This window comes from Chlamydomonas reinhardtii, chromosome 9 (assembly GCF_000002595.2).
Source record: "Chlamydomonas reinhardtii strain CC-503 cw92 mt+ chromosome 9, whole genome shotgun sequence".
Taxonomy (NCBI): Eukaryota; Viridiplantae; Chlorophyta; class Chlorophyceae; order Chlamydomonadales; family Chlamydomonadaceae; genus Chlamydomonas; species Chlamydomonas reinhardtii.
Window position 1 is genome coordinate 5,516,823 of NC_057012.1, and position 26,478 is coordinate 5,543,300.

At 65.2% G+C, this 26,478-nt stretch overlaps 2 protein-coding genes across 3 annotated transcripts; one reads left to right on the plus strand and one right to left on the minus strand.

The window, feature by feature from the left end:
* Positions 1-4: 4 nt before the first annotated feature.
* Positions 5-3,060, minus strand: CHLRE_09g400516v5 (uncharacterized protein). The gene is made up of 4 exons (XM_001697580.2): positions 2,642-3,060; positions 2,137-2,298; positions 1,640-1,786; positions 5-1,304 (listed from the first exon to the last, which is right to left on the minus strand). Exons 1-4 carry the CDS (start codon positions 2,894-2,896, stop codon positions 849-851), a joined length of 1,020 nt encoding a protein of 339 aa, XP_001697632.2. The 5' UTR covers positions 2,897-3,060; the 3' UTR covers positions 5-848.
* An 860-nt stretch (positions 3,061-3,920) lies between these two features.
* CHLRE_09g400553v5 (uncharacterized protein) lies at positions 3,921-24,632 on the plus strand. Of its 2 annotated transcripts, none has more exons than XM_043065993.1 (42): positions 3,921-4,543; positions 4,739-4,799; positions 4,963-5,124; positions 5,304-5,507; positions 5,679-5,872; positions 6,173-6,294; positions 6,535-6,657; positions 7,047-7,306; positions 7,558-7,662; positions 7,977-8,061; positions 8,334-8,558; positions 8,770-8,921; positions 9,343-9,529; positions 9,723-9,899; positions 10,116-10,315; positions 10,486-10,584; positions 10,813-10,980; positions 11,284-11,482; positions 11,815-12,026; positions 12,274-12,491; positions 12,763-13,051; positions 13,222-13,335; positions 13,552-14,067; positions 14,447-14,608; positions 14,906-15,136; positions 15,503-15,769; positions 16,032-16,203; positions 16,452-16,669; positions 17,043-17,192; positions 17,401-17,676; positions 17,962-18,092; positions 18,487-18,595; positions 18,821-19,027; positions 19,288-19,465; positions 19,731-19,876; positions 20,131-20,301; positions 20,624-20,782; positions 21,160-21,359; positions 21,631-21,772; positions 22,206-22,499; positions 22,769-23,107; positions 23,388-24,632. In XM_043065993.1, exons 1-42 carry the CDS (start codon positions 4,305-4,307, stop codon positions 23,598-23,600), a joined length of 8,076 nt encoding a protein of 2,691 aa, XP_042921379.1. In that variant the 5' UTR covers positions 3,921-4,304; the 3' UTR covers positions 23,601-24,632. The 2 variants fall into 2 exon arrangements, with proteins under 2 accessions (XP_042921379.1, XP_042921378.1); XM_043065994.1 differs by having other exon boundaries at positions 7,074-7,306.
* Positions 24,633-26,478: the final 1,846 nt, after the last annotated feature.

Sequence of the window (26,478 nt, forward strand, 5' to 3'; positions counted from 1 at the left end):
GCCACTAGTTGAAGGCTTGAAGCCAAGCCACAACCCACCGCTCAGCGCCCGAACCCCAGCCCCCCAAACCTAAACGTGAGGCACTTCCATACGGTAGTTCCATGCCATCATCATCAGTTTCAAGGTGCAGCATGCAGGGGGGTGTTACGAACCAATCCTGCAACTCCGCATGTTCTTCACTATGCAAAGTCCGGTCCCCGTCTCATGTTTCTACTCTTAAGTCCTCACCCACGTCCACAGGATGACAGGAATGTCGACCTAGCACATGCGGGCGGGGATTCATCAAAGCTCCTATTCAGGCATTCCTCAGGCACCCCCACCTCTCCCGTGGGCCCGGGCTCTCTACACTTCCCTCCAAACTTAAATGCAGGTCAGCAGGTGCCCAGGGGAAGCTCGTGGGAGAGGCTCCTCCCCTTACTGACCCCCACTGTAGCGGTAACCTGCCTCGGTGCCTCACCATGCGGACGTACTCCGTGCCATGCCAGTCCGGGATAGGTCCGCTGCAAGGTCCGCCGCTTCTACAACTGCAAGGCGGTCTCCTGTACCACTTCCCGGTGTTACACATATGTTGCTTGCGCCGCAGACATTACTGCCTGAAGCCCTGCACCACACCAAAGCCAAAGCTGTTGATGCTGTCTGATCTTCTTTCCGTTATAATTGTGCAGAAACCGTCCAAGAAAGTCCACTGCAATCCTACTCCTTACGACTTACAGGTGTTCTGCTCGTACGCACAGCGTGGCGTTTCACGAACACACTCTTCTCTCTCCAGTCCTCCTCCCTCCATCAACGCTGCTTCAGCGACCCCAACCACTCACACACACGCACTAGCCGCCCATGCCCCACCCCGCTCAAGGGTCCTTCTCCCGCACGTCTGCCCAGATGCCATCGCGCAGCTGCTTCCGGATTACCTCAAAGATGAGCACCGTCCAGTACAGGTGCAGTACGAACAGTAATATCAGCAACCCATTGAAGATCTCCCAGTGCGGCCGCGGCTCCACACCCAGGTACGCGCCCACCAGCACCACCGGCTCGAACAGCGTGGAGCGGATCACAAACAACGGGAAAACAACCACGCGACACGCCACCCAGGACAGGAAAAACACCACGAAGGCGGGCGTGCCGATGGTGGCCTCGCGGTCGGCGTAGCGCGCCAGCTTTGCCATCTCCAGGAAGATGTCGGACACGTCGTGGATAAGGATGACCACCACGCCCACGCGCGTGAAGTTGAGCGCGTACGAGTAGAGCAGCAGGCCCGAGGTGACCACGTGGTGGATCATGGACTCCAGCCAGTCCTTGCGCCGCTCCTGCGCGGTGGTGGGGGTGGCGGGGGGGTTACACGCATTATGTTTACGAAGTGAAGTCGTAGCCAGGTACGGGGGCGGGGATGAGCGGTGTGTGCGGTTGGGTGGCGGAGATGGGGGTCAAGGCGAGATGGGGTTTAAGAAAGGGCGTAACGGCGTGCGGGAAGGTGGCGGGGTTTGGGGCTCGAGTGACGGGCCTTAGAGGAAACAGGTCCCGGAAGTCTTGGGATGGGTGGCGAGCTGTTGCGAGCCCGGCCCAACCCCCGCATCTGGAGCCCAGCTTCCGAGTACCGTAATTCCCACCTCCACCGACCGCCCTTCTCCGCTCTGTGCCCCACCTCGTGGAAGGTGAGGAAGTGGATGGCCTGCAGGTAGAAGCCGGTCTCGGCGCAGTAGAACAGCAGCAGCCCGCGGCTGACCGGCAGGTTGCAGGGCGGGAAGCGAGTGCAGCCCAGCCACCAGTAGCGGCTGTCCGTGAACCACACCTGGGCACAGGAAAGGAGAATAGCACAAAACGCATGGGGGTGGAACAATCGTGCATGAGCGGGGTGTGTTGCTAGGTGTTCAAGAGGTTGAGACGTGTTGGCGAAGGCTTATGGACGCCTTGCTGAAGCCTGCTTGGACTGCCTCGCCTCGGGTTACCCATTGTTCCTCAAAAGCAGCCAACCTACATCATCAACCTACATCATCGCGCCTCTTTCTAAGCGTCCTCTCGGTGCCCAAGCCCTCAGACGCGACCCCTACACCAACAGTCTCGCCAACTCGCCAAGCCACGCCACCCCCATCCCCCAACCCAACCCCCACACACCGCCCCGCCAACCCGACACGCGCTCACCTCGCCCCAGCACACGACCAGCGCCAGTGTGGTGAAGGCAATGTAGATGGTCATCTTCCAGCAGCTCTCGCACCACTTGCGCATCTTGGCCTGCGCCGCCTCGTCCATGCGCTTGTCGGTCTTCTTGGGGTCACCAAAGCCCATCGCGTACCGGCCCCATGGCTGTTGCGCGTGAGGTGACAGTGAGGGTGAGGGGGAGGATTGGTGATTTGGGTTGGGCGCAGGAGAGCAGAGCTAGGTGGTGTTGTAGGGGGGGCATGGTCTGGTGGGTGTGGGACATGGCCGGGACGGGCAGGCAATACCATTTATGTTAGTTTCCCCACACTGTGCGCCACCGATGCCAGACACTCCTTAGCCCCAAGCCTATGAGCGGTGGCGAGGACTGCCGGATGCTTCGATGAGCTCTGCGACTTCTCCGTGTCCGTGTCAGAAGACAGCAGGAGAAGGAGCTCCCTTCCCCCGCGCCCCTGCCCCGCCGCCCCCTCGCTCCGGGGTCGCCACGCACCTCGTACACATACTTGCGCAGGATTGCCCGGATGAAGGGGAATGCAAACGCAAAAACCAGGCAAAGCGAGAAGTCCAGATAACGATCGCCCAGCAGGTACTCCACATCGGGCTCGGGCTCCACGTCCAACGCGGTAAGCGTCTTATTAATGAAGTTGTGCTTCGTGCCAGTTTCAAAAATCCATTTCCCAAGCGATGAAAGCTTATCAAGTTGCAGCCGGTCCGGCCGAACGCCGAGTGCGCCCGTCACCTCCATGTCAGGACCGCTTTGATCAGCCTTATACTATGGCCAGTTTATTGTACGTACAGCGACACAGCGCTTGTGTTGAGGAAAGGCTGCTGACAGTTCCCGCGCGTTGGCGCTCGTTGCAGGTCCCAAGGCTTTGTTAGTTATTTGACAGGTATCCAACGTAGTTTTATGATGTTACACTTGCAGAAGAAGTCGAAGAAAGCGTGCCGCGGGTGTCAGTGCCGCCGCAGTGCCAGCGCATGGCAGGGCGCGTCATCTCTCCCCTGAATGCCCCCGCCTTCCACAAGGGTGACCGGGCGCCATCCCGGCGACCCCATTTGGCAGTTCAATGGCTGTAAACAGCTTCAATTTGCCTCGCTGCGGTGACGGTCTCTGCCCTGCAGCCTGTGTGACACCGCCCTTCAATGCCTGCGAATGCCCGCGTAGGCGCCGATGGCCTTGCTTGTGTGCCCAGTGTTATCGGCCCTCGTGCACGCTGCCCACCATGAATATGGGCCGGGCTGCTTCATGAGGGGCTCCGGATGCCCTGCAGGCAGCCCTGCTTCAGGCTCGGCTTTCGGATGCTTGCGTGCCTTGGGGGGCCAACACTGGCACCCGCGTTGGAGAAACGCGGTGGCTCCGTGGGTGGCTTGGGTATTTCACTGAAGAGGACTGATGGCTGCGCATAGTCACAATGCTGTAGCTACATCCAAGGAATGGGATTGGGGAGCACGGCCCTATGTCCCGTTCATGAAGACCCGCTGCAAGCCGATGAGCGAAGGAGCGGTGAAGGGGCCCCAAGCCCCCAAGGTCCATGGACCATGGCGAGCCGCCATTCAACTTGGGGGCGGCAGAAGCCCGGTAGATGCAGCTGTTTTCAGGCTGTATGAGAAATGGTCTGCCTGGACGCCCTGCAGTTGGGCGGACTCGTGGGCCAGGCGCCAGAGGGGGCGCCAGGGCGTGGCGTGCCAATGCACACGTGAGGAGTCGCGCTAGTCTCCCTCCTCGCGTGCACCCGCCATTGCTGACTTTGTAACTGTAGATTGATGTATCTTAGTAAATGTAGCATGTCGGCGCCACTCGCAGGCAAAACCGACTAGCGTTCGGTGGGCGCCGTGCGCAAGTGCAGAGCTTGTTTGTAGCTTAGGCACGTCTTTAATTTGCTGCTCTTGACATTAGGGCAAAGACTCAGGTCTTTCCGCAGCGTACCGGCGAGGGGGCGACAAATCCAGCCCCCCGCAACAACCCGCAAACGGCAGGGCCTTCGCTTTGCTGCTGTGGTGTATTAACTTATCTACCAGAGTACAATTACGGGTTCACGGCTACACCGAGGCAGGAGCGCGAAACCCGGTGCAGCAGAACCCTTGCTCTTTACTCTTAGCACTTGTACCTGCTTGCGGAATGTTCTCAGCAGCTTAGCAGCAGCATCGCAAATATGATGCTGTCGGGAGTGGGTCCGGTGCCCACCAAACCGGCTTTCAAGGCCGGTGGCGACACGCTCTCGCGGCACCTGGAGGAGCTGTGCCGTTCTGGCGCATGGGAGCGGCGCCACAAGGATGGTGACAAAGCATTATTGGAGTACATCGAGGCGGAGGCTCGGGACCTGTCGGTGGAGGCTTTTGGGCGGCTAATGACCGACGTGTATCAGCGCATCGGCAACATGCTGCTCAAAGGGTGAGGGCGCCTGGCTCTCGTTTGGGGCATGGGCAGGTGGTGTCATGCGTGGCCTGCAAGAGGAGTCCTCAGGGGGCTAGCCCTGGGGCCCCGGACCCTGGAAGGGGGGTAAAGCAGCTGTGGGGAACAAGGCTGCGGGTCAGCACGCCAAACACGGACGAAGCGTTGACTTCTCCTTTGCCGGCGCTTGCACAGGAACGACATCACGCGGCGCATGGGTGGCGTGCTGGCGATTGACGAGCTTATCGATGTCAAGGTAAGTCAGCCTGCTAGGCTGCAGCAACCGGAGACGTTGCTGCGCGCAGGCACACCCGTGCGGACGTACCATTTCCTAACGGCACACCAACCACCGGATATAATGCCAACAAAGTTCTGTACATTCTTGGTCCATTGAATCATATCGTACTTAACACCTGCAGCTCTCTGGAGACGACGCTGCCAAGACGGCGCGGCTGTCGGGGCTGCTGTCGCGGGTGCTGGAGGAGAGCGAGGACCCGGTGCTCAGCGAGTCGGCCTCGCACACGCTGGGACACCTGGTGCGCAGCGGCGGCGCCATGACGTCGGACATCGTGGAGAAGGAGGTGAGGGGCGCGGCGGCGGCGATGGGGCTGCGATGCTTTCGACACATGGCGTGGGGTGGGCTTAGATGTGGAGTGACGCCTGGGAAGTGGAAGGGAGGTGCGTTCATGTGCACGCTGGGGAAAGACATGCTTACAAACTTACACGGCGCGCCCCGTGGCTGGCCCATCCCTCAACCCAGATCCGCCGCTCGCTTGCCTGGTGCGACCCCCGCAATGAGCCCAATGAGTCGCGGCGGCTGACTGCGCTGCTGGTGCTGACGGAGGCGGCGGAGTCCGCGCCCGCCGTGTTCAACGTGCACGTCAAGTCGTTCATTGACGCGGTGTGGTTCCCGCTGCGCGACGCCAAGCAGCATATCCGCGAGGCGGCGGTGCGGGCGCTCAAGGTGCGGCGCGCTGCGGGCTGGATGCAGGACGCGTGCTGGGGTTGGCAGGGCTGTCAGAATATGCGGGAATGGCTTCAGCATAATGGACGGGGCGAAGGCCATCATAGCTATGCCTGCGTTGAGTTGTGTTTTCTTGCACTGCTCGACACGCCTTCTGTACACCTGCCGCAGGCTTGCCTGTGCCTGGTGGAGAAGCGCGAGACGCGCTACCGCGTGCAGTGGTACTACAAGCTGCACGAGCAGACCATGCGCGGCATGAAGCGCGACCACCGCACCGGCGCGCTTCCCTCGCCCGAGTCCATCCACGGCTCGCTGCTGGCGCTGGCGGAGCTGCTACAGCACACCGGCGAATTCATGCTGGCGCGGTGAGTGGAGCTGCGGCTAATCCGGCTGCACTAACGCAGTGCAACCACTCCGTCCCTGCATGGACGGCTTCCGGCGTTTCAGGCCTGGGCGTCGGGGAGAAGTAGTAGGCTGCCGTGGGATAGCTCCCGGTGCCACCGATGTTACCGGCGTCCCCGGCGTGGCCCAGGGCGCAGGTGTCGCCCAGTAGTAGGTCTGGGTATGCTGCGCCTGCGGCGCTGTATGGGTCAGGGCCGGGAGCACAGAAGCCGGTTGCCGGTCCTGAATTCATGCTACCCTCCCCCGTCACCTCGCTCCCTCAGCTACAAGGAGGTTGTGGAGAACGTGTTCCGCTACAAGGACAGCAAGGAGAAAAACATCCGCCGGGCGGTCATCCACCTGCTGCCGCGCATGGCGGCCTTCTCGCCGGAGCGCTTTGCGTCGGGTGAGGGGAGGGGGGGGGGCAAGTCGGCGTGTGGTTTGGACCTGGATCAGCAGGCTTGGGATGAGGCACGGTGCGTGGGGCGGGCTGGGCCGGGTCTTGGTGCGCAGGGCTTGAGTCTGAGCTACGGGCTAGAACGCCGCTGCGCAGACGACTGAACGCACCCGCCTTGCTGTCCCCCCCTCTGCTCATGCCCTGCAACCCCCTCTGCTCATGCCCTGCTCCCCTCCTCAAACCCCACAGAGTACCTGGCTCGCGCCATTGCCTTCCTGCTGATCGTGCTGAAGAACCCGCCCGAGCGCGGCGCGGCGTTCGCGGCGCTGGCGGACATGGCGGCGGCCCTGGCGCGGGTCAACTGCGCGGCGGGTGAGGGGCGCTAGGAGATGAGGAAGAAGAGGGGAGCGAGGGGCATTGAGAGAGGAAGAAGAAACTGCAGGGGGCGGGCGTTGCTGGTGCTTGTTGGACAGGGGCCGGCAAAGGGGGGTGTTGCTGAATGGAGGTTGATAGCCGTCCACGAAACTTGGGGGATGGGGTGCGGGGTTGGTTGGCGGGGTAAAAGGGCAGGCGTAGGGGCATGGGCGGGGCGAAGGGATGCTGATGGAGGGAAGCGGGGCGATGGGACACCAAACTACGGTAGTGGCACGCTGGCACCTGTATCTGTGCCTGCACCTGCGCCTTTGTTACACCACATCGCCCAGGCCATCCGTGGGCCCGACGCCCGCGCCACCCTAACGCAACGCACGCCGGCCCTCCAGACACTCTCACGTCCAAACAATCCACAGGCTTCGAGGGCTGCCTGTCGCCCATCTACGTCGCCATCCGGGAGGCGCTGTCGGCGCCGCCCGCCGCGCGCGCCGCCGCCCGGCCGCGGCCCGCCACCTGCTACGAGGCCCTGCAGTGCGTGGGCATGCTGGCGGTGGCGCTGGGCCCGCTGTGGCGGCCCTACGCGGCGGCGCTGGTGGAGGCCATGGTGCTCACAGGCGTGAGCGAGGTGCTGGTGCAGGCGCTGACGCAGGTGCGGCCGGGGTGGTGGGGCGGGGCGGATGGTGGGGTGGGAGGATATAACATTTGTGGGGTGGGAGGCCTGGTGCGGTCGGGTGCTGGGTGAGCGTGGGCGCTTGGTGGGTTTTTTTTGCGCTGCGGTCGCAACGCCGGCACGTAATGAGCAGCCCAACAGATTCTCGTGGCTGGCTTCCGGTACGGTGCGCAAGCCCGCACCATCACATCGTTTCCCCCGCGCCAACCGCCTGCGCGCCTCGCCCGCAGGTCGCCAACGCGCTGCCGGAGCTTCTGGAGGACATCCAGTACCAGCTGCTGGACCTGCTGAGCCTGGTGCTCAGCAAGAGGCCCTTCAACAGCAGCACCACGCAGGTGAGCGCGCGCGCGCAGGCAGGAAGGCAGGCAGGCCGAGGGGGAAGAGGGGAGGGAGGACAAGGCAGGATCGCGAGCAGGGGAGGGGAGCATACTTGGGGTTTGACGCGGGCTCGATGTGTAGAGACATTTGGGTTTGGCATGCGGCTCGATGAGTGGACTGCAACCCGCTCGCTTCGGCGGATGGCGATGGCGCCCGAGCTTGAGGGAGCCGCTGAGGACTTGCGTGTGCGCCTCGCTCCCCCTGATCCGCTGCAACAACCTGCCAACATCATCTCGTCTTAACAAATCATGCATGAAACCCCTCTGCGCAGCCCAAGTTCGCGGCCCTGAGTGCGGCCATCGCGGCGGGCGAGCTGCAGGGCAATGCACTCACCAAGCTGGCGCTGCAGACACTGGGTGGGTCCGGGGCGGGGTGGTGTGCGGGGCCCGGGGCGCGGGGTGCGGGGTGTGCCCTGGTGCCCGGAGCAGGGATGGAGCCTGAATCCTGGCGCACGGCCATGCTGCTGCCCACCGTTTTTCCGTCAGCACCAACCCGCACCCGCACCCAGGCCCGGAATCCCCTCCGTTCCACTTGCACCCATTACGCCGTCGCCACCTTCCTAACCCATTCACTTCTACCGTCTACCATTTCCTTAATCATTAATTGATTCCCCCCCCCCCCCCCATAGGCACGTTTGACCTGGGCGGCATCCAGCTTCTGGAGTTCATGCGCGACCACATCCTGGCCTACACCGACGACCCCGACAAGGAGATCCGCCAGGCCGCGGTGCTGGCCGCATGCCGCGTGCTGGAGCGGCACGCAGCAGCCTCCGCGTCCGCAGCCTCCGCAGCGGCGGCGGCGGCGGGCGGGCCGCCGGGCGGCGCGCGCGCGGTGGCGGCGGCGGCGAACCAGGGTGAGAGAGCGCGTGGCGCGGAACACTGGAAAGACCTGGAACGGGGGGCGGGGGTGGGGGGTGGAGGGTGGGGTTGTAAATACCAGCCCAAACTAAGCTGAAACGGGGATGGGGGGAGGGGCAGTGGGTGTGCGCACAGGGTCTGGCATAGGAAGAGGCACGTCTGACGTGTTTCTATTTCGCCATCTGGCGGCGTTTTTTCAACGTGCAGGCGCCGCCGCGGCTGTGTGGCACACGCGCGTGGTGGAGCGCTGTGTGGGCCGGCTGCTGGTGGTGGCGGTGGCGGACCCCAGTGAGCGCGTGCGCAAGGAGGTGCTGCGGGCGCTGGTGGCCACCACGGCCCTGGACGACTACCTGGCGCAGGTGCGGGGGGGTGGGGGTGGGGGGCGGGGTTACATTCATGATTAATAAAGAAGCGAAGGCGTAGTCAGATACAGTAGTATAGCAGACGTGTTGTTACCGATGTCCGATGTGGGGTGGGGAGTTGTAACCACCAGCCAAAACTTGAGCAAACCAAGCTAAGCTAGTGGAGGGGAGGGATGGGTGTTGTGGATGGGTGTGTGGGGATGTGGGCGCGGGGGTGCGCGGACTGGAAACCAAACCCGAAGTGCGCAGGACCGCACCGCAAACCGCCTAGACATGCAGGTCCGCTGCAGGGTGTGGGTGTGGGCGTGGGTGAAGGAATTGTGAGCATGAATTGCCGTGGCCCGGCGGAAAGGCCCAAGGCCTCCTCCATGTCTCCTTGCCCCAACGTGCCCCAACGTCCCATCCATCCCCGGTCCAGGCCGACTGCCTGCGCGCGCTGTTCGTGGGCATGAACGACGAGAGCGTGGCGGTGCGCGGGCTGGCCATCCGGCTGGTGGGGCGGCTGGCGGAGCGCAACCCGGCGCACGTGAACCCGGCGCTGCGCAAGCACCTGCTGCAGCTGCTGCACGACATGGAGTTCAGCCCCGACAACAGGGCCAGGGAGGGTGAGTGGCTGGGTGTGTGTGGGGGGGGCGGGGAGGGGGGGAGGGGCTGCGCGCCATGCGCCGATGCACGCGTAGGGTGCCAGGCAGTGCTTCCGGTTGTCACCATGTGAAGGGAAGAAGTAGATGCCGGTCCTGTTACCGCGCCCCTCACATCTCCCAACCCTGCCCCTGCCCCTGCGCCCCTGCCCCGCAGAGTCGGCCTTCCTGCTGGAGGTGCTCATCACCGCCGCCGCCCGCCTCATCATGCCCTACGTCTCGCCCATCCAGAAGGCGCTGGTGTCCAAGCTGCGCGGCGGCTCGGGCCCGGGCATACTGCCCACGGGCCTGGGCGGCGCACTGCCGCTGGGGCCGGCCGGCAGCAGCAACACGGGTGGGGCAGGGGGGCAGGGCGGGGGTGGGTGAGGGGGGCAGGGCAGGGGCGGGGACATGGAGGCGCGGACACGATTGTTTTGGAGGGCCACGGGCTGGGTACCGTGCCGGTTCAAAAGAAGCCCAGCTTGGTTGCATGCCGAGGATACCGTACTGACTAAGGACATTCTAACACGTCGTGCTGTGGACCCACGTGACATGCGCATCGCCCCCGCAGCCGCGCTAGGCTCGGTGCCTAGTGCCGCCGGCAGTGTGTTGGGCGGCTCCACACTCCTGCTGGGCGGCGGCGGCGGCAAGGAGCTGGGCGGCGGCGGCGGCGGGCTGTCGGGCATCAGCGGCGGCGTGGGCGGCGGCGGCGGCAAGGCCAAAGCGGCGGCGCTACAGCGAGACCTGGTCAACGAGAACAACGTCATCAAGGTGAGAGGCGCAGGAAGGAAGGGGGCATTTCAATGTGACACCAGGAATGCGAGTAGCGTAGGAGGCCGCAATGGCAGCTTAGTCAACAAATTTGCTGCATGAAGTCGTGGGCGTGGTGCTGAGGCGCCCGTGCTCCCCTCCCCCTTTTGCTACTCCTTGTCCGCTCCCAGACTGTGTTGTCCACGCTGGGCGCGCTGGCTGAGGTGAGCGGCACCACGTTCCGCCCCTTCATCAGCGAGGTCATGCCGCTGGTCATCGAGGCCATTCAGGTGAGGGGCAGCACGGGAATGAGGGAAGATGAGGGGCAGATGAGGGGCAGGTGAGGGGCAGGGATGAAGCAAGCTGGGAGCATGGAAAGAATCATGTTGGTGCAGGGCGGGAGAGTGTGCGGGCACGGAAAAAGGCGACACCTGACTCATAGCCGTGTAGTGTACTGCTGGCCGTACAAAGCCACAACCCGCTCTCCGCTCCCCTCCTCTGCCCCCCCCCCCCTGAAGGACAACTCGGACGGGCGGCGGCGTGTGGTGGCCGTCAAGACTCTGGGCTTCATCGTGAGCAGCTGCGGCAATGTGATGGGCCCCTACCTGGAGTACCCACAGCTGCTGTCGGTGCTGCTGCGCATGCTGCACGAGGGACACCCCGCGCAACGCCGGGAGGTCATCAAGGTGCGTGTGTGTGGGCAGCGAGAGCGTGCCGCCTTTGCCCCCTGCCACACATCCTTGTGTTTGCATTGGTATCTTGTTGGGGATGGTGAAGGCAGTCTCTCCGCCCAGCGCGGTACCCGGCTGAGTAGGTTCACAGGCTCCTCGGGCACAGGGCTGGCCTGCCAGCAAACCACGGCTCAATCAGCGATGGCAAGGTGTTGGTGTCTGTAGCCGCCACCGTGTAGGCTCCCTCTTCAGCTTGGCAAGGCACCAACCGCTTTTGTGCTTTCGTGCTGCTGTAACCGTATCTGTAACCGTGTTCAGGTGCTGGGCATCATCGGTGCGCTGGACCCGCACACACACAAGCTCAACCAGGCCAGCCTGAGCGGGGAGGGCAAGCTGGAGAAGGAGGGGGTGCGGCCGCTGCGGCACGGCGGCGGCGGCGCGGGCGGCGCCGGCGGCGGCGCAGGCGGGGGAGGCGTCGGCGGCGGCGTGGCGGGCGACAGCAATGACGGCGGCATGGGTGAGCTGCCCGGCCTGCTTTCCCTCGTGCCTCCTGCCTTGCCGTCATCAGGAATTTCCCGCGCCGCTTCTCGACCCCGCGTACTTCACTCCTCTCCTCTCCCATCCTTTCATTCCTGCCCTCGCCCAAGCCCACCGGGGCCGCCCTCTTATCATCCATACCTTGCGCCCCGCCCCGCCCCGCCCCGCCCCTTCCCGCCCCGCCGCGCCCCGCGCTGACCCCCGCCTCTACCCCGCGCCCCCCCCCGTCATCGGTACGCGCAACACCAAACCTGCTGTCTACTTGGCAACACTTCTCTGTACCAATCCGTGCAACCCCCCCCTCCCCTGCAGGCCCCGGCGACGACGGCGGCCCCGGCGGCGACCTGCTGCCCTCCTCGGGCCTGGTGACCAGCAGCGAGGACTATTACCCCACCGTGGCCATCAACGCGCTGATGCGGGTGCTGCGCGACCCCGCCCTGGCCTCCCAGCACCTGGCCGTCATCCGGGCGCTGGCAGCCATATTCCGCGCGCTGCAGCTCAGCGTAGTGCCCTACCTGCCCAAGGTGTGTGTGCAGGCGTGTGTGTGCGCGTGTGCCCGGGGATTCGTGTCCGTGTGGGCCTGTTCGTGCGTGCGTACGTGTTCGTGTGGTGTCGGCGTGCGTGCGCGCGTTTGCCGTGGGTGCACCGCGGGGAGATGCGGAGTTCTTCAGGGTACAGTACACGGGCTTAGGCGGCCCTGCTGCTGCCCCTACCTTGCATCCCACTGCTCCTGCCCCACCCCACCCGCCCCCGGCACACCTCCCGCCCCAGGTCCTGCCCATCCTGCTGGGCGTGCTGCGCGGCGGCGACGAGGCGCTGCGTGAGGAGATCCTGGCCTCGCTGCGCGCGCTGGTGGGCTACGTGCGGCAGCACATGCGCCGCTTCCTGCCCGACCTCACGCAGCTGGTGCACGAGTTCTGGCCCGCCGCGCCGCGCACCTGCCTGGCGCTCATAGCGGACCTGGGCATGGCGCTGAGGGACGACATACGGTGCGTGCGTGTGTGGAGCTCCCGGGGGAGGGGGCGAGGAGGGGTTTGTGCCCGAGCCCGAGCTGAGGAAGGGGAGAGACGGGTGTGCGCGCGGGCTGGGTGCGTGCCGCGATGGGGTGGGGTGCGATTGGGTGGGGTGGGGTGCGCGGGGGCCGCGGGGTAGCGAATTAGGGCAGTGCATTGCAACATCCTAATGACTTCACCGTGCCAAACCCCTCCCTCCCCTCCCTCTCCTGCCGCCCTCCTCTCCCCCCCGCACACCCCACAACAGGCAGTACGTGCCCGAGCTGCTGCCCAAGTTCGTGGCGGTGTTCAGCGAGGCCGAGCGCGCCGGCAGCTGGGACCTGGTGCGGCCCGCCCTGGGCGCCCTGGAGAGCCTGGGCAGCGCCGTGGACGACTCGCTGCACCTGCTGCTGCCCTCCATGGTGCGGCTGATCAGCCCCGCCGCCAGCTCCACGCCAGCCGAGGTGCGGCGCGCGGCGCTGCGCTCGCTGCGGCGGCTCATCCCGCGCATGCAGCTGGGCGGCTACGCCTCGGCGGTGCTGCACCCGCTCATCAAGGTGGGGGGCGGGCTGGTGTGTGTGTGTGTGTGTGTGTGTGGGGGGGGGGGGGGGGGTTGAGGTCGTGGCTGGTCCATGAACGACGCACGGAAAGTTTTCCTTGCCCCATCACCTAAGGTATGTAACCCCTTCCCCCGCCATAATCCACTCCCTGCCGCACCACCGCCCAGGTCCTGGACGGCCACAGCGACGAGCAGCTGCGGCGTGATGCGCTAGACACCATCTGCGCCGTGGCCGTGTGCCTGGGGCCCGAGTTCGCCATCTTCGTGCCCACCATCCGCAAGGTGCGTGTGCTGTGGTTCGTGACTTGCGCTGCCACGCGTGCGGGGCCCCCTCGCTCCCACTGCCCCGTCAGCACCCACCCCACGCACCCATTCTTGTAACCCCACCCACCCTGCTCCTCCCCCACGTTGTTACTTCATGTCTTGGGCAATCGCGAAAGACAACAACCCCCACGCCCTGCCCCGCCCTGCCCGCGCGCCATTGCTACCCCGCCGCAGGCCTGCCAGCGGCACCGCCTGCACCACGAGTGGTTCGACCGGCTGGCCGGCAAGGTGTGCGCCGTGTCGCCGCCCTGCATGTCAGACGCGGAGGACTGGGAGGGCGCCGGAGGCGCCGCCTCCGGCGCCGGCTCCGCCGGCGCAGCCGGCGGCTGGGCCGTGGAGATCGACCTGCTCGCCCGCATGCAGGCGGAGGGCGGCGGCGCCCTGGGCGGCCAGCCGCCGGTGCCGCCGGGTCCCGACGGCGGCCCCTCCGCCAAGCTGCCGGTGAACGCGGCGGTGCTGCGGCGCGCCTGGGAGAGCAGCCACCGCGTGACCAAGGAGGACTGGGCGGAGTGGATGCGCAACTTCGCGGTGGAGCTGCTCAAGGAGAGCCCCTCGCCCGCGCTGCGCGCCTGCCACGGCCTGGCGCAGGTGCACCCCAGCATGGCGCGCGAGCTGTTCGCGGCGGGCTTCGTGAGCTGCTGGGCGGAGCTGGAGCAGGGGCTGCAGGAGCAGCTCGTGCGCAGCCTGGAGGTGAGGGGGTTTACAATTATGATGAGTGAAGGAAATGGTAGACGGTAGGCAATCTTGGGCGGGTGTGTGTGTGTGTTGGCGGGAGGTTTGGAGTGGGAAGGGCATGTAGCATTGCCAAGAACGTGATGCGATCGGGGCGTAGCACCAGCCGAGGTTTCCCGCCAGAGGCTTTGGGGCCGGCTGGCGTTTGCCAACTACGGTATGCGCACTGCCCCCACCCCGCAACTCCGCTCCCCACCCCCTCCTCGGCTTCTTCTTGGGTCGGAATGAACCCCCAATTCCCCTCGGTAACGCTTGATGTTCCGCAAGGTGGTCTACCGCCTACCACTTCCTTAACTAGTCATGAATGTAATCCCCACTCCGCACTCCGCTCACACAGGCTGCGCTGGCCTCCCCCACCATCCCCCCCGAGACGGTGACTGCGCTGCTGAACCTGGCCGAGTTCATGGAGCACGACGACAAGCGCCTGCCTCTGGACACACGCACGCTGGGGGCGCTGGCGGAGAAGTGCCACGCCTTCGCCAAGGCGCTGCACTACAAGGTGAGAGAGGAGCGAGGCAGGTCGGCCGGGGCTTCCTCCCCTGCTCTGTCCGGCTCGATCCCGGCAGCCCCCTCCCTTGCCCCAAGCCCCGGGTGCTGTCCACAACCCCGCCCCTCCCCCGCCGTCTCAACATCGCCGCCTTCTAACTACTCATGCAGTACCTGCCCGATCCATCTGTCGCCTCTGCCTGTGCTCCGCTGGCTTGGCTCGGTCTGGTTTAGTTTCGCCTCGTATTGTACACCCCTCCCCTCCCCTCCTCTCCTCCCCTCCCCCCTGCCCTCCCCTCTCCCCTTGCAGGAGCTGGAGTTCCAGACCAGCCCGCAGTCCGCCATCGAGGCGCTCATCCACATCAACAACCAGCTGCGGCAGCCGGAGGCGGCGGTGGGCGTGCTGGCGTACGCCCAGAAGCACCTGCACATGGAGCTCAAGGAGGGCTGGTATGAGAAGCTGTGCCGCTGGGACGAGGCACTGGACGCCTACGAGCGGAGGCTGCTCAAGGAGGCGCCGGGCAGCATGGAGTACCACACAGTGAGGCCGGGCGTGGGGGTGGGGGTGGGGGTGGGGGTGGGGGTGTTTTCTTATTGGGGGTGCGGAGAAGGCGGGGGTGAGGGGTAGGGCGGGCGGGCGTTATATCCCCAAGCCCAACGACTGTGTCCGAATGAGGGTGGGGGAGGCAGTAGACGGAAATGGCCAGGCAGAAATAGGGCCAACTGGCAATCCATTCCAGCGCTGGAAGCGCTGGGAAAGTCGTCATGTCGCATCTAATCACGCCGTTCCCTCACCCGAATACACCATCAATTCCCCACCCGCCCACCCAATAACCCCCCCACCCTCCTTCCGTTCCTCCCCCTCCTCCCCCTCCCGCTCCCCTCCCTCCCCGCACACCCACCTCAGGCGCTGCTGGGCAAGATGCGCTGCCTGGCCTCGCTGGCCGAGTGGGAGAACCTGTCCAACCTGTGCCGCACCGAGTGGCGCAAGTCGGAGCCGCACGTGCGCCGTGAGATGGCGCTCATCGCGGCGCACGCGGCCTGGCACATGGGCGCCTGGGACGAGATGGCCATGTACGTGGACACGGTGGACAACCCCGAGGCCGTGGGGCCCAACAGCCACACCCCCACCGGCGCCTTCCTGCGCGCGGTGCTGTGCGTGCGCGCCAACCAGGTGAGCGGGGCGCAGGGTGGAGCGGGTGGGGGGGTGGGGGGGTGGGGGCGAGGGGTAGGGTTCGAGGCGTCGAGCGGGCGAGGGGTTGAGCGCCCGCACTCCTGGTAAACTACCCGACCCGCGCTGGCGCTAGACCTGTGGACGCCGTCGGTCATCGGTACGCGCAACACCACGCCTGCTGTCTACTTCGCTACACTTCTCTGTACCAATCCTTGCAACCCCCCTCTTCCTCCTCGCCACGCCCCTCCCGGGTCCTGCGCAGTTCGAGGCGGCTCGCACGCACGTGGAGCGCACCCGCGAGCTGATGGTGACGGACCTGGCGGCGCTGGTGGGCGAGAGCTACGAGCGCGCCTACACGGACATGGTGCGCGTGCAGCAGCTGGCGGAGCTGGAGGAGGTGTGCGCCTACAAGCAGGCGCTGGACAGGAGGGCAGGTGAGGGGGAGGAAGGGGGAGGGCGGGGAAAGGGGGATGCAAAAGGGGGGCGGGATGGGCGGGAGCCGGAGGGAGGGAGAGGAGGGTGAGGAGGGGTTGCGATGATGGGACCCGCGCGTTGCGCTTGGCCGTGTAGCCCCTCCCTCTACTTCTCCCCCCTGCTGTACTACTTTTCCTGTCTACGCCTTCACTTCTTAACTAATTATGAGTGTCACCCCACGGTGTAACCCCCCCCCCCCTGCCCCCAGCCGACCCGGGCGGCAGCGAGGCTCGCATCGGCTTCATCCAGCAGCTGTGGCGCGACCGGCTCCGCGGCGTGCAGCGGCACGTGGAGGTGTGGCAGAGCCTGTTCTCCATCCGCAGCCTGGTGGTGCCCATGGCGCAGGACGTGGACAACTGGCTCAAGTTCGCCAGCCTGTGCCGCAAGAGCGGCCGCAGCAGGCAGGCCTACCGCATGCTGCTGCAGGTGGGCGGCCATGCGGCTGGGGGGGAGGCAGGCAGGGGGGCGAGCGGCGTGTGTGTGTGTGTGTGGGGGGGGGGGGGGGTTGTAAATACCAGCCCACGCTAAAGGGGGGCGAGCGGCGTGGGGGGGAGAGGCTGGCGTGGGGGGGGGACGTGCTCGTTGCGATAGGGGCGCTGGACAGGGTGTGCCACCACGGTGTGCCACCTGGTCCTCGCCATGTTTCAAACCGCTTCAAGCCTCGTACTCCTGAACTCTGCTGCCCTCCACCGAACTTCATGCATGTGTTTTAACTGCTCCGTTCTCCGCATGAACGGCTAGACCCCTTCACTTCTTCATAACTAATCATGAGTGTATCATATCTCCATCCCCCCTGCAGCTGCTGCGCTACAACCCTATGAACATCACTCAGGCCGGCAACCCCGGCTACGGCGCCGGCAGCGGCGCGCCGCACGTGATGCTGGCCTTCCTGAAGCACCTGTGGACGCAGGGCAACCGCACAGAGGCCTACAACCGCATCAAGGACCTGGTGGGGAGGGAGGGAGAGGGACGGGGGTCGGCGTGTGGGGGCTGGATAGTGGAGATGGGGCAGTTTGTTTGGTGGTGGGGTGTGGTGGGGAGTTCCAGCATATGCGGTCTACATGAACCAGATGACATGCCACTGCGTGTGTTGGGCACAACTGGGCATGGTGACTCAAGCACTGAGCTTGTGCCTGCATGTTGGCGTGTGCGCGCAGGTACGGGAGCTCCAGGCGAACGCGGTGCCCCCCGCCGCCGCCGCGGCAGCCGCCACCGCCGCCGCGGCCGCAGCCGCCGCCGCAGCCGCCAACGGCGGCCCTGCGGCCGCCGCGCCGGGCGCGCGCGGTAGCGTGCCGCCCGCTCCTGGTAGCGCCGCCGCGGCTGCTGCCGCCGGGTCGTCTGCCGGCGGGCCTCGCTGGCTGGACCGGCCGCAGGCGTCGCTCAACGGCCGGGCCTTCCTGCGGCTGGGCATCTGGCAGTGGGCCATGAACGATGTGAGCGGGGGTGGCGGTGTTGGGGCGGGGCTGGGGGTGGGGCCGAGGTGGGGATGGGGAGGGAGACTGGTCATGGTGTGGGGTGGGTGGGGAGGTGCACGAGACAGGGCGGGAGAGGGGGCACGGGGCAGCGAGGACTGGGGGTTGACGGTTAGAGGCGGGGGCGGGGCTGTCTCCGTGACCACCTGCCACATCACAGGTTTGCCAGCTTGGGGGGGGTGCCAGCGACGGGGTCTGACCCGGCATTTCCTTGTTTCTCCCCTCCAATTCGACGCCCGTTTACAGAAGCTGGACAACCCGGGTGTGATTGCGGAGAACCTGGCTTCCTTCCGCGCGGCCACCGAGCACGCGCCCAATTGGGCCAAGGCCTGGCACCAGTGGGCGCTGTTCAATGTGGCGGTTTCAGCGCACTACAGGTGCGACCCGTGTTGCGAGGTCCTTTTTAGGGAGGATTTGGGATTGCATCGATGTTCTGTCATATGCGAAATAGGATCAAGCACAATGGGAATCCGACAGCGATTTACGGACTTAAGGTGCATGAGACTGAACGGAGCGGTTGGTCGGCAGCCTGCTGCCAGCGCCACATCGCCGCCAGCTTCCGTTTTCCAGTTCGTACCGTTTCTTGCCCACGATCTTGTGACCTTTCATGGCCGACACGCTTCTATTGACCGATCACATGACGCCTCCGCCGCCCCCGCTTGCCCCTCCCGCCTCCCTCGTGCCCCTCCCGCCTCGCCCTTCCTCCACCCCTGACTCTTCATATGCCTGGCACCCCCTCTCCCGCCTCCCCTCTTTCCCCTCCCTTTCCAGCATGCGGGACGAGAACCAGGCCGTGTCGCACGTGCCGCCGGCGGTGCAGGGCTTCTTCCGCAGCGTGGCGCTGGGGCAGGCGGCGGGCGACCGCACAGGCAACCTGCAGGTGTGCGCGTGTGGGCGGCGTGTGTGTGTGGAGAGCGCGTGTGGGGAAGGGTTTGTGGGGAAGAAAGCATGCACGAGGTGGGAGGAGGCCGAGTGCCATTTGCATCGCCTGTGCAGGGGGATCTCCCCGCCGCTCACCCGACAACGCCATCCCACAGCCCAACCCCACCCCCACATCCTCCACCCACACCCTCCACCCGCTCCCCCCACCCCGACCCCTCCACAGGACATCCTGCGGCTGCTGACGCTGTGGTTCAACTTCGGCGCGTACGCCGAGGTCCGCGCCGCGCTGACGGAGGGCTTCCAGCTGGTGTCCATCGACACCTGGCTGCTGGTCATCCCGCAGATCATCGCGCGCATCCACACCCACAACACAGACGTGCGCCAGCTCATCCACCACCTGCTGGTCAAGATCGGGCGCCACCACCCGCAGGTGCGTATGTCTGCTCGCGCGTGTGTATGTGTGTGTTGGTTGTATGTGGTTGTTGTGCGCCTGCCTGCTACTGCCTGCCCGCTATTGCTTGCCTGCTACTGCCTGCTCCGGGATGCGCCCGGGGGGAGCAGCTGCCGCCCCAACCCGTCCCACCCAGCTGCTCTATCTCCCTCCACTCTCCCTTGTTTGGGCTGGTATTTACACCACCACCACCACCACCACCCCCTCCACCCCTCCACCCCCTCCACCCCAAACCCCAGGCTCTGATGTACCCGCTGCTGGTGGCCACCAAGTCCCAGAGCCCGGCCCGGCGCCAGGCGGCCTACAGCGTGCTGGAGTGCATCCGGCAGCACAGCGCGGCGCTGGTGGAGCAGGCGCAGCTGGTCAGCGGCGAGCTCATCCGCATGGCCATCCTGTGGCACGAGATGTGGCACGAGGGTGCGTTGCGCGGGCGGGGCGGTTGGGCTGGGCGGGCGGTTGGGGGGGGGGGCGGGCGGGTGGGGTGGTGGAGAACCCCTGGAAGGGAGAGGGCGTGGGTGGGCCAACGCGGTGGCGGTTTGCGAGTGGCAGCGCGATGCCGGCACGCGGCGCTCCCAAGTGCTGCGGCGCTGTGTGCACGTGTACGCCGCCTCCTCCCCGCCCCCTCGCCCTCACTCTCCGCCCGCCTTGCCTAATCATGATTGTAACCCCCACGCCTTTCCAGGCCTGGAGGAGGCCAGCCGCCTGTACTTCGGCGAGAGCAATGTGGAGGGCATGCTGAACACGCTGCTGCCGCTGCACGAGATGCTGGAGAAGGCGGGGCCCACCACACTCAAGGAAATCGCCTTCGTGCAGAGCTACGGCCGGGAGGTGAGGGGCGGCGGGAGGCGAGGCGAGGCGGGGTGTTGCGGTCCTTGGGCTGAGTTCTTGGGCGGAGGCCTTGACCCTCTCCACATGCGAGGACGTGTACTTGGCAGCACCTTCCCTCTCCCCTCGTAACCACTTTCCTCCGCCCTATCTCGCCTTCCTCCCCGCCTTCCCCTGCTTGTATCTTGTTCCCAATGCTTTTAACCTTGCAATTCCTCGCCTCCCCCTCCCCCTCCGCCTTTCCCCTCCCCCTCCAGCTGTCGGAGGCGTACGAGTGGCTGATGAAGTACAAGGCCAGCCGCAAGGAGGCGGAGCTGCACCAGGCCTGGGACCTGTACTACCACGTCTTCAAGCGCATCAACAAGCAGCTGCACTCCCTAACCACGCTGGAGCTGCAGTACGTCAGCCCCGCGCTGGTGCGGGCGCAGGTAGGCAGCGGCGGCGGCGTTGGGGAGGGGTGGGGGGTGGAGGAGAGGGAGGATGGCGGAGGGTGGGGAGGGAGCAGGGGCCGGGGGAGCCGGGGGGGGGGGAGAGTGGAGGCGTGACGGGGGCGGGCAGGCATGAGGCCGTGGCGGGTGCGATGGGAGCGGAAGCGACGTGGTATGACGGCTGGTTGATATTGCCAATCTCCCTCCTCTTTTCCGTGCCCTCTTTCTTTTCGTCGTCGTAGTCCCCCTGCTCCTCTACTGTGATATCATCACCCGTCCTCCATGAACGGCTACTCCCCCCCCCCCACACACACACACCCAGGGCCTGGAGCTGGCAGTGCCCGGCACCTACATTGCCGGGGAGCCGCTGGTGACCATCGCCGCCTTCGCGCCGCAGCTGCACGTCATCAGCTCCAAGCAGCGCCCGCGCAAGCTCACCATACACGGCGGCGACGGCGCGGAGTACATGTTCCTGCTCAAGGTGGGACTGGGCGTGATGGCGTGGAGTGGGCGCGAGGGTGGCGTGTGGAGTGGCGGAGCGAGATAAGAAGACATTGTAGAATGGGTGTATGGAGTAGTGGAGTGGCGGAGGGAAAGACGGGCCCGGCACGGCGATCCGTGGCGGGATGGGGCAGAGGGGCTGGAGCAGTCGGCTCCTAACTCCTGCATCCTCGCCCTCCGGCGCACTGGGTATGACGGCACCAACCCTCCGCAACTAGCTCCTCCGTTTTCCCGTCCCCCTTTGCTAGCCATGAATGTGGCTACAACTTCGCTTACTTCTCCTCAATTGATCATGAATGTAACCCCCTTAACCAGTCATGAATTCAACGCCCCCCCCCCCATCGCCACCACCACCAGGGCCACGAGGACCTGCGCCAGGACGAGCGCGTGATGCAGCTGTTTGGCCTGGTGAACACCATGTTGGCGCACGACCGCATCACCGCCGAGCGCGACCTGTCCATCGCGCGCTACGCCGTCATCCCGCTGTCGCCCAACAGCGGCCTCATCGGCTGGGTGCCCAACTGCGACACGCTGCACGCGCTCATCCGGGAGTACAGGTGCGTGCGTGGCGGTCGGGGGAGGGGCGAGGGGGAGGGGTGGGGTGGGGTGGGGCCGGGGGGTGGGGGCGAAGGGGCGAGGGTGAGGGGGCGAGGGCACAAAGCTACGACATCGCGCACGACTGCAGCTTGCGCCGCCTTTCGGTCCCCAATACCCGTCCCCACCACCCCATCTCCAAATAGCCCGTCCGTCACGGACACCACTGCCCCGCCCCCTCAACCACTCTTCACCTGTCTTGACTAATCATGAATGTAACCCCGCCCCCTGCAGGGAGGCCCGCAAGATCCCGCTCAACTGGGAGCACCGTCTGATGCTGGGCATGGCGCCCGACTACGACCACCTGACGGTCATACAGAAGGTGGAGGTGTTCGAGTACGCGCTGGACTCCACCAGCGGCGAGGACCTGCACAAGGTGGGAGGGGCCGGGGGGCGGGGGGGTGGGTTGTAGATTCCAGCCCAAACTAAACCAAACCCAAATGCAATAGAGCGAGCGGGGTGGGGGGCGGTGCAAAGATGGTACAGAGAAGTGTGCAGCGAGGTAGACAGCAGGCGTAGGGGCGCGCGTACCGATGACCAACGGCGTCGACCGGTCCAGCGCCAGAGCTCGCCGGGTGGTGCAGTGCATTCCACTTCCATGTAACCAAGTACACCCAGTACACCCCAACCCACCCCCTCCCCATCCCTCCCCGTCCACCGTCACCCCTGCACCACCTGCCCGCCCCACCCTGCTGCCGCACCCCCCCCCCTTCACACCCGACCCCCCGCCCCCATCCCACCCCCACCCCCACACCCACCTCCAACCCCACTCCACCTCCCCCCACCCCACCTCCCTCCGCCGCCCCCAGGTGCTGTGGCTCAAGAGCCGCAACAGCGAGGTTTGGCTGGACCGGCGCACCAACTACACCCGCTCCGCCGCCGTCATGTCCATGGTGGGCTACATCCTGGGCCTGGGCGACCGCCACCCCTCCAACCTCATGCTGGACCGCTACAGCGGCAAGCTGCTGCACATCGACTTTGGCGACTGCTTCGAGGCGTCCATGAACCGGGAGAAGTTCCCGGAGAAGGTGCCGTTCCGGCTCACGCGCATGATGATCAAGGCCATGGAGGTGTCGGGCATCGAGGGCAACTTCCGCACCACGGTGGGTGTGGGTTTGGAAAGAAGGAGGGAGAGGGGCGGGAGGAGTGGGGAGGGGATGGCTGGGGATGACTAGGCGCGGCACAGGTCGGGGGGCGGCGCTGCCTCACACCTGTTGTCGCCGGACCCCGGGCGTCATCCCCCCCCCCTCCTCACCTCTGCCTCCATCGCACCGCGCCCCTGCCAAGCTTGCCTATCGTCTACCACTTCCTTAGCTAGCCATGAATGTAACCCCTCACCTTCCCACCACACCGCCACACCGCACGCGCGCAGTGCGAGAACGTGATGCGCGTGCTGCGCTCCAACAAGGAGAGCGTGACCGCCATGCTGGAGGCCTTCGTGCACGACCCCCTCATCAACTGGCGCCTGCTCAACACCACCGAGGCAGCCACGGAGGCGGCGCTGGCGCGCACGGACGGCGGCGGCGGCGGCGGTGGCCACATGGACGGCCCCGGGGGGCACCCGGGGGGCCGGGACGCGCTGGGCGGCGGCGGCGGCGGGGCGGGCGGCGGCGGCGGCGGCGACCCGGGGGCCATGCCCAGCCCGCCGCGGCGCGAGACGCGGGAGAAGGAGCTCAAGGAGGCGTTTGTGAACCTGGGCGATGCCAACGAGGTGGGTGGGCATGTGTGCGTGTACGTGTCTGGAGCCTGCGGCCGCCAAGGAGGCCTCGTTTGCGCTCTTTCACACCCACATCCGTGCCCCTCCCCAAGATTGCCCACCGTCTACCATTTTCTTAGCTAATCATGAATGTACCCCCCCCCCCCCGCTACACTTCTCTGTACCAATCCTTGCAACCCCCCCCCCCCCCGCCCCTCTCCCACCCCCTTTTCCAAGCATCCTTGCAACCCCTCACACACACTTTTCTGTACCAATCTTGTAACCTTCCCCGCAGGTGTTGAACACGCGCGCGGTGGAGGTGATGAAGCGCATGAGCGACAAGCTCATGGGCCGCGACTACGCCCCCGAGCTATGTGTGGGCGGCGGCAGCGGCGCCAGCGGCATGGAGCCGGACAGCGTGCCGGCGCAGGTGGGGCGCCTCATCAACATGGCGGTCAACCACGAGAACCTGTGCCAGAGCTACATCGGCTGGTGCCCCTTCTGGTAGTAGGCGGGAGAGTGGGCGCGCTCGGGAGGCCTGGGGTGAGGCTGGGGTGGTGGGGGTGGGGGTGGAGGTGGAGGGCAGGGGGCGGCAGCAGGCCGTGTGTGGGGGGAGGGAGGAGAGGTAGGAGCCAGGCAGGGCTGCTGCTGGTGATGGATGGATGGATGGGAAGGAGTGTGGGTAAGGGGGGGATGCACGCGGTGTGTGCAGAGTAAAGCAGTGTAGGGATGTGGGGGTGGGGGTGGGGGGTTCGGGAGGAAGCACGCACAGCCGGGTGCGTGCAAGGATGCAGCGAGCACATGTGCATAGGCCGCGGCTAGCCTGAGTCTGCAGGGAGAATGATAGGCGGTAGCGGGGGGGGGGGCGGTGCAGCGGCGTAGGCGGCGTCTCAGGCAGGTGGACAGACCTGGGCAGCTTTGGGCGGACCTCTGTGTTCAGTTCAGTAGGGTTCAGTTAGCTAGTGGCCCGCACTGACAGCAGCATGATGGTATTGTTTGGGGAGAGTGGTGGTTGCCGTCGTGGCAGGCGCGTGGTGCAGGGTTGGGCATTGATCGGGCCTTCGTTGACCGGGCTGTCAACATGCGCGGTCTGTGAGTACCGTATCGCACCGTAACGCACAGGTACTTGCCCATTGCGCCGCGCCAAACCTCGGACCTGGGCTGTGGCCTGTGGGCTTTTATCAATAACCCGGCCCATGCTGTGCCTTTGATGGAGACGGCGGCCGTGAGTCGTAATATTGACGTGCTTGAAAAAACGCAACCAGGTGGGGCGCTTAAGTGTGCAACTGGCCGCCGCTGCCGGTCTGACCAGTTTGATCCTGACACCCCATGTACGCTTGGGTGTATGTCCGGCTTCACGATGCAGATCGCATTGAAAATGTCCGCAGCTTACGTATCGCGGTGTGGGATCCCATCGAGAATGTTCTGGTGCAGTGGCACTATGTGGGAACCCCCATGCCGGCTCTCATCCCGGACCTAGCTGCAATGCACTCGCCCTTGGCCAGGGCAGCCCTGATGTGAGCTGTTTATCTCACCTGTCATACCTTCCGTTCTCTCCTTTATAGTATCCTCCCGACACCGCAGGAGGTGCATAATCACTTCCCAGATCACTTCCTGCACAAAGTATTTGCACTTTCCGAGGCCCACCGTGGCACCATCCTGACCATATGCTTCCTAGCATCCTATCATCCTGGGCATGGAATGTGCGCGCGGAGCCCAGCAAGGCCGCCGCCAACTGGACCGATGGTCCTGTGCCTCTGGCGTTAGTGCGCTGGCTGCGGCGTCCATCGCGGGAGCGTGTCAGTCCGCAGATCAGATTGGGATTGCCCTGCTTGACAGGAACACCATCGCGAGTTGGGAAACAGGGGCAAAAGCTTAGGTTCCATCTCCCGGGCGCTGCAACCTAGTACGCCCTACAGCACAACCAGGCGACGGCAACGGCCGTGACGATGCAACAGCTGTGACGATAAGCACTCGAGGTTAGCGTTTGTCCGCTGTCGGGCCAAGACAGTGTCGGAAAAACGCTAACCTCGCGTATCGTCACTTGCACGTCACGGCCGTTGCCATCGCTGTATGTGCTGAAGGTTGCACTTGGTTTCAGCGCCAGGGAGAACCCGCTTTTGCCACCGTTTCCCACAATGGTGTTGCTGTCAAGTGGCTTTCAGGTCTGCGGCCTGACACGCTGCCGCGATGGATGCGGCGCCGCAGCTAGCGTACTAATGTCAGAGGCAAAGGACCATAGATCCAGTTTGCGACGGCTTTGCTGGGCTTCGCGCGCACATTCCACCCCCAGGATGCTAGGGTGTAAGGAATCCCCTTCCCGGGTCGTCCATCGCGGGGCCATCCATCAGTGCTATGTAACCTTGTTCGCTACATCACTTCGCCTTCCTAACCTGCGGGGCAGTGGGTGGGAAACAATGTGCCAGATCCCCCGGCATGGACGACCCCCCACGGACAAAACCTTGTTGTTCAGGGATACAAACCCCTCCACTCGACACCGATGTGGTGGTAATCGACTCCTACTGACGAGCGCTATCACGTTGTACCATCGGCGGTCCTGTTCTGAGACTTCAGTCACGCAGGTCACACGCAGGATTACACCCGCTATCCCTCGACTCAGCCCACCCCGCGTGCAACTTTCTGCCACTTGATGCATGGACAGCGTGCATCGGCAGCCTTGTCACATATAAATTTATGCGCACCAGCGCTCGAGAGCCCCGCTAGTCAGCGCCCGTGCCGACATGCCCGCGCCAGGATGCGCACATAAGCCCTCACGCGCGTTGTTTGTGCTTATCACTGCATAACGTGCATATATTAGCCTTGCAGTCGTAGTGCTGTGTTTGGCCCCGAGTTCTCCACTTGGCACTTACTTCCAGAAATCCGCACAGAATGGGCTCACGAGACCGGGCGGACCCCCAGGGACGACCACCGACCCCCAACTTAAGGATGCGAATTACAACTTAAGGCGGCCAGAAGTTCCTCACTAGACCACCCCTGACAACACCAAAAGTACGTGCGTACCGTAATGCTCTTTTACAGCTAGGGCATGGGTAAGATCCTGGGCTTCCTACCCTTCCCCCTGGGCGGGGACCTTTGAGCTACCGTACCCGCTACCCGCAATCTCACGCGCAGCAACGCTGGCGGAATCGGGGGGCCCGCGTCTTCAGCCGCTGTTGCGGCGTCCCCAGCAGGCCAATACCGCCGCAGCAGCAGCGCACTCGGCTGGCGCCAGCAGCCCCGTCTCCCCACTGGCCGCCCATCCCGTCCCTGCTTCACACACGGCGGCCTCTAGCTCTGACCTCTCACTCCTGCTGCTGTTGCTACAGCGGCTACTGTTGCCGCTGTTGAATACACTGCCGCTGCTACTCCCGGTGCATGTATTTCCA